General features: G+C 45.0%; 1 protein-coding gene across 2 annotated transcripts; it reads left to right on the plus strand.

Annotated features, from left to right (window-relative positions):
* Positions 1-286: 286 nt before the first annotated feature.
* parp10 (poly(ADP-ribose) polymerase family member 10) lies at positions 287-16,117 on the plus strand. 2 transcript variants are annotated; one of them, XM_030347649.1, is made up of 11 exons: positions 287-305; positions 1,333-1,515; positions 1,712-1,954; positions 3,333-3,563; positions 4,437-5,479; positions 5,600-5,812; positions 6,067-6,184; positions 13,711-14,568; positions 14,699-14,847; positions 14,934-15,108; positions 15,345-16,117. In XM_030347649.1, exons 2-11 carry the CDS (start codon positions 1,344-1,346, stop codon positions 15,641-15,643), a joined length of 3,501 nt encoding a protein of 1,166 aa, XP_030203509.1. In that variant the 5' UTR covers positions 287-305; positions 1,333-1,343; the 3' UTR covers positions 15,644-16,117. The 2 variants fall into 2 exon arrangements, with proteins under 2 accessions (XP_030203509.1, XP_030203508.1); XM_030347648.1 differs by lacking the exon at positions 287-305 and adding an exon at positions 611-880.
* Positions 16,118-16,166: the final 49 nt, after the last annotated feature.

Raw genomic sequence — 16,166 nt, forward strand, 5'->3', positions numbered from 1 at the left:
GCCGTGCTTCCAGTGGAAGCCTTCCACTGGACCTACAGTCTGCTGCCGTTTCAATGACCACTCAGTGCGCAACACTGTCGGCTCTGCGCGCTCTCGTTCCACAGTGGGCAGCGGGCTTCAGATCGCCCCAGCATCACACCAAACGTAGGCAAAATGACCTCGGAACAGAGAGGCACGCGCAAATGTTACGTTTCAAGCTCGTGCATGTTTCCGCACGTGAACGACTTCATGCTCAGTGGCAACGCTTCAAACTCGTGCATGTTGCAGAAAATGTGCAACAGCGACCCCTGGGGCCACACTGTACGGTGGGTAACAGAATGTGTTCTTTAATAGGTCCATGTGTGACACCGGCCGCCGGGATGATTACTGCGGGCTAACAACAAACAAAATATTTCGTTTACAAATGTTCATTCGAACAGTGCGCCCGCCGCCTCTCACTCACTGTCTCCCTCTCACTCGCTGTTTCCCACATACGAACACAGGCAAGCGCTCACAAACTGTTAACTGTTAAAAGTTTACAAACGGCCACCGTTAATAGGGCGGGGAAGGGGGAGGGACCTTCATTGAAAGGATGTCCGTTTGTTTCGGATATTATTATCAAAAAATATTCAACAAACTATTATTTTTCGAACTCCATATTTATTCTCCCCGTTTTTGTTGTTCGTGTAATGGCGTTATTATTTTCGCTCCGGATTCTGTAACTGACCCACGCAGAACGAGACCGGAAACTGAAGTGACAGACCGGAGAACCCATAGGGAGAACCCCCTCCGCCCAACCTGTCCCCTTAAACTTAAAGGCATGCTACACCTATTGGCGAGTCTGCGCTATAACAAGGAAGTACGTACGTACGACTACTGGACGTGACGATATGAACTTCAAGTAAGTGAACCTCAAATTATTGCCAAAACATAGACAGTCTTGCAATCGTCAGACTACATTTTGAAGTCAATATTGTGTCTCTAAAGTGACTCTTATTTCGAAATGTACCAAATCGACGCTAGGGATTGGTTTCACTTTCGAATAAACGCTGATCGTCTGCAACAAGTTAAACTAAATAAAGAATTGTTCCGCTGCATGTGTAATATATATGTACTGGTATATGGCCAATGTTCTCCACGTATATTAAACATTTCATTTTGAAGGTATAAAGACTATCCTTCCAGGTAGGCCTCAGAAAGTAGGCCTAACACATGTAAACAACAACACCGTTTACATGACAGTGAATGCAGATTGATTGCTGTTGTGGATGGCACCAGGGTGTATGGAATGCTTTGTTCATGTCACATGTGTATCTCGCACAGCTCTTGATAATAACCCAGACTTGTACCTAGATCACGCCAGGATGTCTGCTGAGAACGAGAAGAGAACGGTGGAGGTGCGGGGTGTACCCGAGGGTGTGGACGAGGAGCTACTGCAGCTGTACTTCGCTAACAAGCGACGCTCTGGCGGAGGTCCACTCGTATCTGTGGAGAAGAACGGGGACCATGCCTTTCTGGTTTTTGAAGAGGCTGAAGGCAAGCAGAAATGAACTATCAAAGGAAGGAGCCTTTTAAAAGTCTGACCCACAATGATGATGATCGATTATTAACACTTTTAGGAAGTAGTGAGACTTATCTCAGAAATGCATTTGGATATAATTATCCTTAAACAATATTTTGTATATAGACAGAAATGTAAGAACCTGCCTAACCTACCCCCTCTCCCAAACAGTTGCCGCGCGGGTGTTGTCCAAAGAGCAGCATGTTGTTTACAACGCAGAGATCACCGTAAGAAGACCCGTCCTGAAGGACCAGCGAAGGCTGCTGCTGTGTGGCCTCCAGCCCAACACCTGCATGGAGCTGGTGGAGCTGTACGTGGAGAACGTGATGGAGGTGGACGTGGACGAGTACACCCTAACCCCGCTGCTTGGCCGGGACGCCCTCCTCGTCTATCTACATCAGCCCCTCGCTACAGGTTGGACATTGCTCACGGACCCTTTTCACAGAGACGCCACTGTAGGATAAACACAGGTGTCACTCACGGCACTAGTTATGGGCCTGCTCCTTTTTAAGATCCCATATCATGCTTTTTTAGAGTTAATAATTGCATTTGGGGGTACAACTAAAACGTAGAATAGGGTTAGATGCCTGTATGTTAGAAATACCCTGTGTTATTCTCGCACTGTTAATTTCTGCAAAACCAATTTAAGCTTCTTTCAAAAACGTTCTGATTTGTATCACATCGCATTAAGGCCCGCCTCCCGAGTAGCCCAGTCCTGCGGCCCAGTCCAGTCCTGATTGGTCAGCACGCCCACTCGGTTGCGATTGGTCGAACGCTTTTCGCGTGCGTCAGTAAATTCACTAGAATTTGTAAACATTGTGGGTAGCCGGGAGGCGCGACTTCTGCACTTCAGCACCGCCCACCACACAGAGATGTCACACTGTTTCGCAAGTAAAGTCTGAGCGTGGCAAGCGTTAACATGCACTTATTGAGGGGCGTTCTCGGTTGTCGCGAATACACCCCCTGGCTCAGACTTAGATTTTTCTAGCTTAGCAGACGTAAAACATGTATACATACGTCATATAACAGTCTAAGAAAAGGAAAAGTCGAAAAAAGCATGATATCATCCCTTTAATGTAACAGGGTATGGGTAGGAAACTTATCTTCACTTGTTAAGTCTGCTACCCGTGGCCTGGTACATACAAGTAGGAGACCTCAATCCATCAAAGTATAATTAGCCAGCATCCATCACTGGATGCATGAACGATTCAGATTTTCTTTCCCCAACCCCTTAAGAGTTTAGGGAAGAAGGAAAGAAATTGTTCTCAGCCCATCTCCTCTTAGCCTGGTGGCCGTCCTGATCAGGTGACCTCACTCTGTTACACTACACCAACCAGTCTGGACCTCTTGTCACCCACATTGATGTCCCGAAGGGACAATGTTACCGGGGCCAATTAGGCACGGGTCGTTGTAGTTGATGTACAACACAGGCACAGCTGCAAAAACAATGGCGTCTCTCAAAGCATAGAGTGGTAACATTTATAGTATTTAAAACAACCATGAGTGCAGTTATTGTGGAAATATGCTCAATAATTTTCAAACAAGAAGAGTACGTGCTAGCAGAGTCTCCGGTGGATAAAGTGTATCTGTACAGCACACCGGAGTCCCATGTTTTGTGACACTGTTTGGCTGAAGGAGCTTGTCTGTCGAGGCAAGTACTACCGCCCGCTGCCCAAACCGAATGTGGAGGTCACGTGATCAGGATGGTCTCCAGGCCATCTCTTTCCGGCAATATAGGTGGCCATTTGTACTACATATTTATATGAATTATTTTTCTTCACGGGGTGCACAGACTTCTTCAGCCTGAGCTCCAAGATATCCAAGAAGCCGCTGGAGGGCTCAAGGCTCACCCTTGAGCAAATCGAGCAGACGGACTCCGTCCTGGTGGAGAACCTCCACCCCGGCCTGTCCGTCAGGCTGCTGACGCTGCACTTCGAGGGCAGCCAGCCGGTGGACCTGAAGGTGAAGGAGGTCGTCATGCTCTCGGAGAGCACTGCCCGGGTGACCTTTGTCCACCCTGAAGGTAAGCCCTTCCGCTGCACCGCTTCATAGTGAATTCCAACGACCAATTACACTTGATGTATTTTTGTGTACCTTTCTTTTTTGCATCTTTTCAGTATACTAAACCTTACCCCCAGGGTTTGTACTGATTCGGCCCCAGCCCAATTCTTTACTGTTTTTTCTTTTGTGTTGTTAGTGTAATGTTTGTCACCCGTGGTGATTAGTTAATCGGATCACCTGTGTTCCATGTATTTAGCATTCTTAGTACCTGCCCCCGTTGGTCGTTTCTTACTTGGTTGCATTAAATAAATGGACAGAAAACAAGAAAATATGAAAACATGTATTACATGTCAAACACGCCATTCAACAATGAGTGAAAAGATGAATGGTCAATGACAAAGTAGATATTGATGTTTGCTCTGATAAAGAAATGTTGCTCTATCTAGGCAAAATGGAAGAAAAAAAGAAATCACAAGGTAGTTAAGCTGTGAAATAGACCTTCTCTTTTCTATCCATATACAGAAAGTTCTACCTTAGAATCCACCTTTGACATAAAGATAACGGGGATGTTGGAGTTTATAATAAAATTATGTTTTTACTCCCAAAGTCAGTGGGTGTTTCATGACTTTTTAAACTGCACAAAGTATTGTTTAATGACCTCTAAAACAAGACAACCCTAGCATTGGATAGAAATTTAATTCCTTCCTCACATTATTATTATTTTATTTTATTACTATTAATATAAAGGTATTGGACGAGCCATCATTCTACACGTTTGTGTAACTCATAATTTTCTTATTCATTGATAGCAATATGAACACTGGAAGAGTATATTTGCCTTTGATCACTCGGAGTTCCAGTTTTTCTTCTGATGAACTCTTTTCTCCATATCTAGCTGTGGAACATGTCCTGAAGCATCCACACATACTGAACGATGCCACCCTCACCGTGTCTCCCTACCATGTGTTCAACCAACCTTCAGCTTGTCAAGCCCAAAGCGATCCATCACTGAGCTGTGTGAGTGTCTCCTCAGACGACGGGCCCGAGAGCGAGGTAGACATTTTGGATTCAGTTCAAAAACAGGCCAGTCCTCTGACTGTTGATAGTATTGAGATCCGGTCCTCGCAGCAGACAGCCTTAGCAACCGTCAACTCCAACATGAGGTCTATTGACATAGTGGGCAGAGCCATGGCGGACGTCACAGAGGTCATGCCAGACACACATTCGGTTGACATCACAATCCAGGACTCAGTGAAACTCCAATTGTTCCAATTGAGCACCCTTCCCCAGGACATCCACCAGACGCATCGAAACGTAAACACGCAGGTTGTAGATGACACGGTTCACCTCACCGGACCTGACAAACAGGAACTGCAGCGTCTGAAGACCACCATTGTCGACTTATTGGCTGGAATGGCTCAGTCGACTTCGACCCTTGACGTTGAGATGGCCAAGTTCCTTGAAAATGACGACGTGCGAGAAAAACTTCTTCAAACCTTCTCTCAACTGGGGATTACCGCCATCTACACGGTGTTAGACAAGGTTATCGTGGTTACTGCCCTGTCTCAGGAGATGGCGACCCAGGGGTGTGTCTCGCTGACATCCCAGCTGTGTACAATATGCATCCCGGTGCAGAAGGAATACGAGTGCATGCTGTACTCTGAGGAGTGGGCGGCGTTCCTCCGGACGTTGGGCTTGTGTTCGGCGAGGGTGTCTGAGGACGGGGCGAGTGTGGATCTGTGGACGCTGAAAGGATTGGAGGACGAGAAGCGGAGCAAGGTGACCGAGTTCCTCCTGACCCCCATCGAGCAGGAGAAGTTCATCGGCATGGAGCCAGGCATGCTGAAATACGTCCAGATGTATTTCCATCAGCTGATGGCTGAAATGAACCAAGTTGTGATTCTTCCGATAGATGGGAAAGAGCTTTGCGGTTTAAGGGTACGTCGCACATTGAAATCCAAAACAAAATGATCTTTAATACATTAGTGATGCATCATCATCAAGTTTTTTTGGAACTCAAACCAATTTCTGCCTTCTTTTGCTGAATGCATATTCTAGATCCAGGGCTTGGCTGGTCACTGTCAAAATGCACAAGAGCTCTTACAGAGCATGGTCTCATCAGTGTGTACCAAAACCCTCACCATAAACCAGTCGGGTGTGGCCCGCTTCCTGGTAGAGTCGGAGGGGACCGGCATCCTTAACGAAATGCGGGCCAAGTTCCAGATCTGCATCAGCTTGGACAAGATCCACTGGGCCCCTCTGCAGAGTCAGGTGATGATCAATGGGAAACTATTATTTTCCTGTGTGTGTGTGTGAGGTGGTTTAGGGTAAGGGCTGGGATTAGGGTGGGATGTGAGGGAGTCGAGGATGGGGTAGTTAGGTTGTGGTGGGGATTGGGTTGGACGCTGCTGGGGTTAGGGTTGGGTGTGAGGGAGCGGGGGAAGGGGTCTGGATACTTCTTGGAAAATGCAGCAATCTGCATTTGGGCATTCTCTTCTTACTACAATCCACGTTTTTCTTTCAAGGACATCTTTGAAGCTGCATGGAAACTCCTGTCCCACATAAACTTCCAGAAGGCGGCTTCAGCTCGCACTGCAGCCAGCCTCTCGTCAGCTTTAACAGACAATGGTGATTTGGACAAAGGTAGTATACTGCTTTGGCTATTAGGAGTGAAACAGTTTGTTAATTCTCATTGAACTGTATACTGCAGCTAGTAAAAAAAACAAATCATAAGTGATTCAATTAATTTAATCAAAAAGATGATACAGATAACTAATTGAGTGTATGCTGGAATTAAATTGGGAAAAATATCCACATAAAGTCAAGTGATGCTCTCAGAATCGGAGGTACAGAGACACGGTCGGCACTGTGTTCTCGAGCACAGCATGTTTGACACACAATCGGCTGCGGTGGAAAACATTCAGGCTTTTCAGACTGCACTGCAATTCCTCAAATCGAGAGCCCTTCCGGTATCTGATTTGAATATCAAAGGCACTTTCTCAAGGTACACAGTGGAGTGGGTCGAGCAAGGTGTCCAGACCAGGGATTAAAATTAACGACGTCCTGTCGTCCCGGGGACGTAATTAATTGTCATCGGGAGGATCAATATTCTCTCTCGGGTCGACTTCGGGACGAAGAGAATTTTGTGGGCACTGACTTCATTTTTCTGTTTAAGTTTTCAACACTTTCTGCAAACCAGAACGGGTTTGCGGTCGGTGGAAAAGACTTATTTGAAAAGGTAAATGGAAAAATGACTGAGCTTCGTTCAATTGGCTGGCGCGCTCACGTTTGTGTTCAGTGAGACGCAGAGACTGCTTGCAACAATGGTGACGGCCTTTTTACACTGCCAAGCCGGTTCGGCCGCAGCTTGGCACGCCCGGTGATTTCACCGTCTTATCTCGAGTTTCCTGTGTAAAACCAAAGGGGTAAAATCCCCCGTTCGTCACGGCGCGGGCTTTCCTGGTTCACTGGAGAAGTTGGGGCTGCGCACGGACTCTAGACTAGAGATGCACGGATGAGCTATTATGTCATCCGTACCCGCTGCCTAATATCAATATCCACCCGAAGCAATATTTTTTGCAACAATTGTTACCCGCAACGGCCCGATCATCGGGTGACCAGACATCCCGATTTTGGGTTGCGGGATCCACGTCCCGACAAAAGGCTGTCCGCACGCTAAAATGTCCAACCACTAGGAAATGTCCCCTGTTGTCAGCGATTACATAGCCAACGTGGTCTTTATTATAGCCCGATCGTTAACTAAAGGCCACATAGAAAGAATAAAGCATCCAACATATTTCAACAATGTGTGTGTGAGGGCATACGCAGCAGGGATGATCGCACAGTGGAATGCTTGTGGAAAACCAGTGGACGAGCGCTGGGCGAAGAGGTTCGCGCATTTCAGACGCAGGGAGATTAAAGAAAAATATGTCAAATTTTCTTTCAACGTCTTTGTTTAATGCAACTGCATCACCTTCTCTTACATAATCAGCAGCTCTCAGATTTCACTTTCTCTCCAGTTAGTACTGCTCATGATGATATCACTGTGTTGTCTCTGTGGAGAGAGTGCAACACCTCTACCCAAGCCCCCCCCTGGAACCGCAGAGCTGTCGCATTTACATCAGAATGAAACCCAATAAACCGCCAATGTGTGTAGGGTCCGGAAGGGTAAATTGGGGTGCTAGCTCAAGCAGGAAATTTACCTCGGGCAGTGTAAATGCACTGACTGTGCCGCGAAAAAGGTGGGAGCAGCTCCTGCTGCGAGCATGGCTTCTCCTGCATGAAGCGGGTGAAGTCGGACTGGAGGTCTCGCCTAGCCAATGACACTCTGAACAGCCTCATGCAAATCTCAATGCATGACCCTCCTCTCGACGAGTATATAAGTAACATAATTCCCACATTCATACCAACAGGCCACATATGTCCTTTGCGACTAGAGAGGCTTCTTTCCCATCCTAGGGAGGCGTCCGGCCCATACAAGAAGCCGTTCATTCATGTACCAATTCTAGAGATACGAGCGGCCCAGGTGTTCGAGAGACCCAAAAGCTCAAGGCCACAAAAAGAAGCGTAATTCTCGCACATAGCCACAAACCAAGTTGCAATGCCAACACATAGCCATAAGAGAGCAGCATAGATACACACACACGGTATCCAGGAGGCGGGAGTTCAGCACCATGCTTAGCCAATCGGAGCACATAACTGAGTCCACGCCTGCCCAGTAGATAAGTCACAACACATAGCCCAGGGGGCAGAACGCTCCAGCCAGGTAACGCATCTATCTGATGCCCTACATAAGTGTATCTCCACGCATGCGTAATACAATTCCCCTCATTTTGCTTCATAGTTACTAGTCCAAACCTTTGCCAAATAAAGTGAGTTAAAGCGATGCTTACTCTGCAAACTTTTTCCAAAAAGAACACGGCAAATACAACTCACTAAATGGTGGAGTACTGGCAGAATGTCACGTTCTGGGACTGAGGGTGTTGGTTGTCATCTTGAAGCTAAACTAATCTAATACGGGAATAAATATATTATTTTATTAACATGATGTATTGTGTTTTTATTATATTATCAGTAAGTAGCCTAACGACTCAAAATATAAAAAAGATTCTTGGGAAAATTCGGGACGGTTCAAAATGTTTTTCGGGACGTTTCCGGGAAGGTGGTGGAAAAAGTTTGTTTTAACCCCTGGTCCAGACGTCAAACAAATAACAGCAATCGAACAGGAGCAGCCTTCAGGCAACAACATGTGTCTGACGACGGTGGGCCTAAAGAGATCTCCGCAGCAGTAACAGAATTCTCGGGCAGATATGGGCATCGATTTTTGTGGTTCACAAACATGTTTTAAGTGCCTGACCCAGTAATATCTGCATTGCACAACAAGCACACAAATTGACGATTGATGAAATTGTCAGGAGAGCCTTCTCTTGCTACAACTACAGACAGTTGATACCAGAGCAACCTTACAGGGGTGTGTTTCCCAAAACAGTCAGGACGTTAGCATTTTGCCGACTTATTACTAAGCCCAGTTGTACTATGCAGCAGCCGAAGTACAAGTGTTTCCCAAAAATCTCTTGCTAACATAGAAATATGTAGCTGATCTCTCCGTTGATTAGCTGAGTATCAACTAATACATACTGAACAGATGTTTTCTGAAGGTGGAGTTGGGAGTTGCTCTGAGGCATTCAATCATTCACAGGTGGAAGCCTCACAAACTTTCATATTTAGGCTACATGCTTGTTAAACAGTTGTGGTTAATATTCGCCAACTTGATTGTGTGTAGCCTACCTATCCTTTGTATCAACTTTAGAAACAATTTCGGAAATAATTGTTTGTTTGGAAAAAACGTCACACACATTTTTAAGGACAGGGGCGAATTCATCACCGTAGGTACTATCTATGCAATTCAATATAGTTGATTTAATTTGCTTTGTCTACTCCAGGGGTTTTCAAAGTGTGAGAGAGTGAGCCCCCCCTCAGAGAAAAAAATTCAGCTGAGCCCCCCCCCCCCCAATTTGTTTTTCTAAATACCTGTGTTTTGAAAGCTATTTTAATTATTTTACACATTTCAAACATCTCCGATCATAATTTTAAAACATTTGGAACATATTTTTGAAACATTTGAAACAATTTTTTTAACATATTTTTTAAACATATTTCTGAAACATTACAACATCTTTTTGCGTTTTTAAACAACACAATTTAACAACTTTATCTAAGCATGTTTTAGCTTAACCTTTTTTAAATACATTTGAACATCTTAATCTGTGTAAACTGCCAGTTTACAGATTCATTCAGGGTCCCCGACTCTGAATTTTCTGAGTCGAATCAGATCTGCCTTTTCAGTCCAGAGATTCGACTATTCGGCGGGGTTTGTTTACCGGCGTTGCTATGGTGACCTAAATTATTATAAGCAACTGAAAACGACGCCAGTTTGAAACTAAAACTGTGATTCTGAAAAAAGTATAAATGCATCAAGTATCAAAATTCCGTTTAGATAGTATTGACGATACAAGTGTGTCGATTTGTTTAATGGTTTGAACGTTGGTAAACGGTTGAAAAAGGAATGAGTTACGATGTCTAGAAGTAGGTGTATCAGAATGGGCTGACGTCTTCAATGAAAACAGCTGAAAACGAAGCAGTATGAACCTAAAACTGTGATTCTGAAGACATTTTAAATGATATCGAAATTCTGTTTAGATATTATTGAAGTGTGTAGATTTGTTAAATGGTTTGCACGAAGATAAACGAGATAAACTATTCTGTCTGGCCCACGAGATGACGTTAATTTGATGTAAAAAAAGAAAATAAAAAAATATTAAAAAAAAAAAGAAAAAATTCAACCCCATATTTTTAAAAAGAAAAAAAAAGGCATACAGCAATCCCATCAATTTCGAAACATTTATTGAGGTATAGATGATAGTCCTAAAGTGACAAAACGACAGGTGGAACATCTGTGCAGTTATCCATGACGCACGGGTCGGAACGGTATTGGCACGCCAGTGCGCGTAATCTTGTGCAAAAAAAACCCAAAAGTGTCCTGTCTCCCTCCTCCAGTGGGCAAGGTAAAAAATAGTCTATGTTTCGTTAAATTAACAACATAACAAGGTCTGCTCAAATGTGAAATGGCCCAATTAAAATAAAACTTAAAGAAAGTGAAAGATGAATGCACATCGTCCGTGTGGGAGAAGGATCTGCGCTGCTCCTGAATAAAGACAGAAAAAAGGGAATTTACAATTTAAATAAGATCAAACAATATAACTGGGCATTTTTTTTAGGCCTACTATTTAAAAAGGCCAGTAGGCTACTCACTTAATGGGAAAAGTGGCTCCTCCCTTCGGTCACAATTTTGTGGATGTCGGGCGACAGGGATGTCACTTTTATCCTCAAGCAGTTCTCCAAGCTTGCATTGGTCAGACGGTTCCTCTCGTGTGTCTTGATTGCATTCATTGACGAAAAGCTTGACTCACACGTGTAGGTAGATGGAAACACTGCAGCACATAAAGGGCAAGTTTCTTGATACCCATGTACTCTTCTGAGCATCCGATCCAGAAATCCTCCACGGAATGCGCACTAAACGCATCACGGACGAGGGAGCTTGACTGGAAATCGATGAGCTCCAACTGAAGCGTTGCCTCGTCCAACGAGCTCATGGTTGTTTTGGCCAGTGAGGAGAATTCCTCGCTTCGCGTGGACAATGGGTCGCGGACAAAGCCAACAATTTCCCTTGGGACACAGTAGTCTCGGAACCGCGACTGAAAGTTGTCCCGTAGCTCGTCAAGGAATTCAGTCATAATTCCTGTCACTCGCCCCCCTCCCTGTGATTTTAATGTTGCAAAGTGCAAGAGCCTTCCACTTGCTAGATCAGACTGGAGCAACTCCAGCTTCCTTGTAAACGAATCCATCTTCTCGATCATGTCCACAATGGTTTTCCCTCTCCCTTGTAGTTGCAGGTTCAGCTGGTTAAGATGGCCAAAAATATCAGTTAAAAACGCGATGTTTGAGATGGACATTTCACCTTCTAGGAAGGCCAGGTGATCGTTTGAAGCACGCATCTTGCTCATTCGCAGGAAGGTTTTCACTTGATCTAGTAGCGCACAGAAGCGCTCCAGTGCCTTTCCTTTACTTAACCAGCGCACGTCATTGTGAAGTAGCAGATCTTCGGAGCAGGCCTCTGACTCAGCAACAAGTTGGCGAAAAGACGGTGCTGTGTGCTTGATGCACCCCGGACAAAATTAATGACTCTCATCACTTTATCCATGACACTCTTCAGCTCGCCACTGAGTCTGGCGCACAGGACACTCTGGTGAATTAGGCAATGTAGTGCGTGCATTTGTGGTGCTATCTCCTTCTTCGGGCCACCAGACCTCTGTGGCAACCAACCATGGCAGGTGCACCGTCTGTCACGATGAGGTTTATTTTCTCAATTGGTAGTGCATGTTGTTTAATCAATTCCTCCACTTTTGCAAACATAACATCCCCAGTGGTGTTCCCTTCTAATGGAATTAGAGCCAACAACTCCTCCCTGAACTCCTTCCCATCAAAATACCGCACGTATATGCACATCTGACTGATATCAGTGTTGTCTGTACTCTCGTCAATGGCAACGGAAAAGTAGTTGGCCTGACTCAGGCCACTCATAATTGATCCGCGCACATCGTCAGATAGGCTCTCTATGCGTCGGGAAGCTGACCTCGCTGAGAGCGGCATTTGTTTCACTGAGGCAATCACTCCATCCATTGACTTATCTGTAGCCAGCTCCTCCAAAACAGCCACCATCACTTCCTTAAAAACCTCTGCGTCCGGAAATGGTTTGTTGTGACGGGTTAGAACCCATGCTGCTTTAAGGGACGCACTTGTAACCCTCTGCTGCTCGGTGAATGACCTGACAAGTATTTTGTTGCTGTGTGCATATCCAGCCTCCAATGCTTTAATTGTATTCGTTCGCACCTCTGTCCCAGGAGGATACGCGTTTTTGAACTGGCCATGTTTTGTCTCATGGTGTCTTCTGATGTTATATTCTTTGCAAACGGCAACAGCCTCGTTACAAATGAGACATGTAGGCTTGGCATTAATAAATGCAGGCAGGATAAACAAATACCTCTGCTTCCATTCTTCTTTGTAGGTCCTGCATTCTGAATCAATTTTTCTTTTCAAGGATTTCGACACCGACATTTTGCATCGATAACTAGCATAGCAATGTTCAGCTAATCATTTTTACACGTCATCTAAAATAATATTTGTATACGGCAGGTTGCTAGGCAACTAGGCAAGCGCCTGTTTCATGAGAGACGACACGAGATGCAGCAGGCGGCATAAAACCAGCGAACATAAGCAAATAAACGTTTTAATGGACTTAAATTAAATGTGTTTTAAAAGTTAGATGATGTTTATTTTTATTTTAATATAATAAAATAAATAATAATTTAAATAGTAGACCTATTCATTTTGACAGGGGGGCAGTATCTTGTGGTGTTTCTTGATACTTTTTATTTTATTTTATTTTAAATTGTAGGCTATCAATGAATTCACTTCTCTGAAACCCACTGCCCAGAATCTTATCACATATGTAATAACTAAGAGGGTTGTTAAAGAAAATATTTGTGAGCCATTAAATGTCCAGTGATGTTCCACACCCTAACATTTGGAGTCGCTACTGCGCTAACTCGGCATGCTAATTGTGTAAAAAAGACTGACTTAAATGTGACCATGAATATCCAGGAAGCATGTGGCCTAATATGGACCTACAACAGCCCTAGAGCTGTTGTAACTAATTTGCCTTTTTACCTAGTGGGTAATAAGGACTCAGCCAGACTATGTTGTTGGGAAACTGTCAGGGAGCCTTACCTTGCTATTACAATGGAATTTAATAACTTCCTCCATACTTTGAGCTTACTATGTAGGTGAAATGGTTTTTGGGAACACTTTCATATTAAATGTTGAGTCCCTAAGATGTAGGTTGCAAAGGAAGTTAGCAACTATGCTTTTGGGAAACAAACCCCAGGATTATAACCCTGCTTTAACGGTTCTGTACAGCAGATTAGAAGACATTGTCTTACTGAGTTAATGTTTTGACTTTTAAGTCAAAAAGTGTGTTTTATGAATTGTTTCACTCCTACTAACGAGGGTTTATCTTTTTTTATTTCCCCTTAAACAACGTGTGTCATCAGGGAGCCAGGAAGAGGATGATGAGGATCTTTACACAGCGGGGGACACCGGAGACCCCGAGGAAGGCATGATGCTCGACGAAGCAAGTGCCGGCCCTTCCTCGCTGAAAGTCTCTCCGGGAGCCACAGGACTGCAGGAACAGGAACAAATGTCGCTGGCCATCCAGAACTCCCTGTTCTCCACCGCGGAGGACGAGGAACTGCAGATGGTCCTGGAACTGTCCAGGCAAGAAGGCTCCTACATCTCGTACGCGATGAGCACCCAGCACTCGATGCCCCGGTGCCTCAGCACGCTACTGGAGGACATGCGGGCGGCCGACGTGGCCCTGGTCAAGGTGTATGCAGGCTTCAGCAGCGACCTCATCCGCGCCGACATCGCCCTCAAGAAGAAGGTCTCCCTCCGGCAGGTGGAGGAAACCATGGAGCAGAAGGGGCTGACGGACATGTCGGACTTCCACCGCCAGGCCGTGCAGGTGATCAAGAGGAAGCACGCGGTGGAGATCCGGGTTCAGGGCAACATGCTCACGGTGTCTGGGTTCAAGGACTTTGTGACCGAGGCACTGCCCGACGTGCGGCTGCTGCTGCAGAGAGTGTCCTCCCGCCGCCACGAGGACGAGCTCCTGAGCAACATCCAGTGGGCGAGGCAGGACCCGGCCACCGCGGCCATGACGCCGTATGAACCGGACACCATAGTGTTCCTCGAGAACACCTGGAGGATGAAGGAGAAGGAAGTGGCCATCCTGCTTAACGGCCAGCCCCACATCGTTGACCTCGTGAAGATGGAGGATTACAACGTGGCCTCTAAGAAGTCTTTGACGGTCGCTCGCACCGCGATCAGTGACTTGGATGTTGATGTTGAAGGTAGAAACGTTTTCTGCTATTTTTTTGTGTGTGGGGGGGGGAAATTGGACCGATAGAAATGAGTTGTGATACATACAGTATGGGTCTAAGCTAATATTTAGTATTAAATCATTAACATGTCCTTTTTTAGCCTGCCTTCGAATGACGCCAGAGCGTTCTTTGCTGGCCAATCTGCCGGAGGTTTCCAGAATCGATGAGAACTCTGAGGAATTCCAGGAGGTGGTGAAGAACTTCTACGGCAGCATCAAAGGATACCACAGCAAAATAAGGATTGTCAAGGTCGGAGAGCAAAACCCAACAAAAACACTGATTCACTCTAAACTATTGACCAATATTGTCTCACGATGTTGTGCATTGTCCTCCAGGTGGAGAAACTGGGGAATCGCCTGCTCTGCAGTCAGTACAAGCTGAAGAAGGCCAGCCTCTATAAGAGTGGCGTACACAACGAGGTGGAGCGAACCCTCTACCACGGGACTAGCGAGTCCAGCGTGAAGGACATTTACCTTCACGGATTCAACAGGAGCTTCTGCGGAAAGAACGGTATGTGGAACTTTTGAATTTTTTTGCTTTCAAACTGGAATGGTCTTGTGCTACAGACTTCCAGTAACACAAAATATAGATTTTTTGAATCGGTCCTTTGGATTTACCTAGAGGACATCTCAAGATGAATACTTTTTCTAGGAAGGATATTTTCAACCCCTGAATATTGTTATAATTTTCTAATGAAACTTTTAGATTCTATTGTGGCTTATTGTTGTTTTGTGCTCTCTTCACAGCCACGGTATACGGCCAGGGGGTGTATTTTGCTCTAAACTCTGCGCTGTCGGTCGCAGATCAATACTCGCCACCAAACGCAGATGGACACAAGTTTGTTTTCGTAGCAAAAGTGTTGACGGGGGACTTCACACTGGGCTGCAGCAGTATGAAAGCCGCACCCCTCAAAGAGAGTGCGGACATTCCCCTAAGATACGACAGTGTGACGGACAACCTCAGCAAGCCCACCATGTTTGTCATTTTTAACGATACACAGGCTTACCCCGAGTACCTGATTACCTGCCAGAATATCCCCCGCTAAGTGTGCATGATTCTAGGAGAAACTATGTTCTATTACATAATGGGGAAAGGGCAAATAGGTATTACCTTCATTTTCTGACAATTTCTGAAACAACTTTGGAATTATTGTGCACACTACATTGTGAGATATTCCTTCATTTTATTACAGAAGCACCAAACAATTTAAGCAAAATCCAAAACTAAATTATATACCTGTTTGGGTATAGTCATCTTTGACAGTGCTATGAGCACCTTCAGACATAAATCGTTCATTCATTTGTGCAAAATGATTGGACGCAATTATGCTGATTTTGAAAATCACTATTTGATTTGGGTCTCAATACTGTACTTTACGACGTTAAGTCAAAGCTCAAAGCGAATATTACATAGCAAAAGGTATGTAAAAAGAACAATAAAATAAGATGTGTCTCTTAATCATTGATGTGTAAAGTGTGTATGTGTTCATAAATTGTTATTAAAACCCCAAAGACGTTCATCTTGAATACCTTTATTTTGAAATCGGCGGCACCGGAAGAAACGGCGCC

This window comes from Gadus morhua, chromosome 22 (assembly GCF_902167405.1).
Source record: "Gadus morhua chromosome 22, gadMor3.0, whole genome shotgun sequence".
NCBI lineage: Eukaryota > Metazoa > Chordata > Actinopteri > Gadiformes > Gadidae > Gadus > Gadus morhua.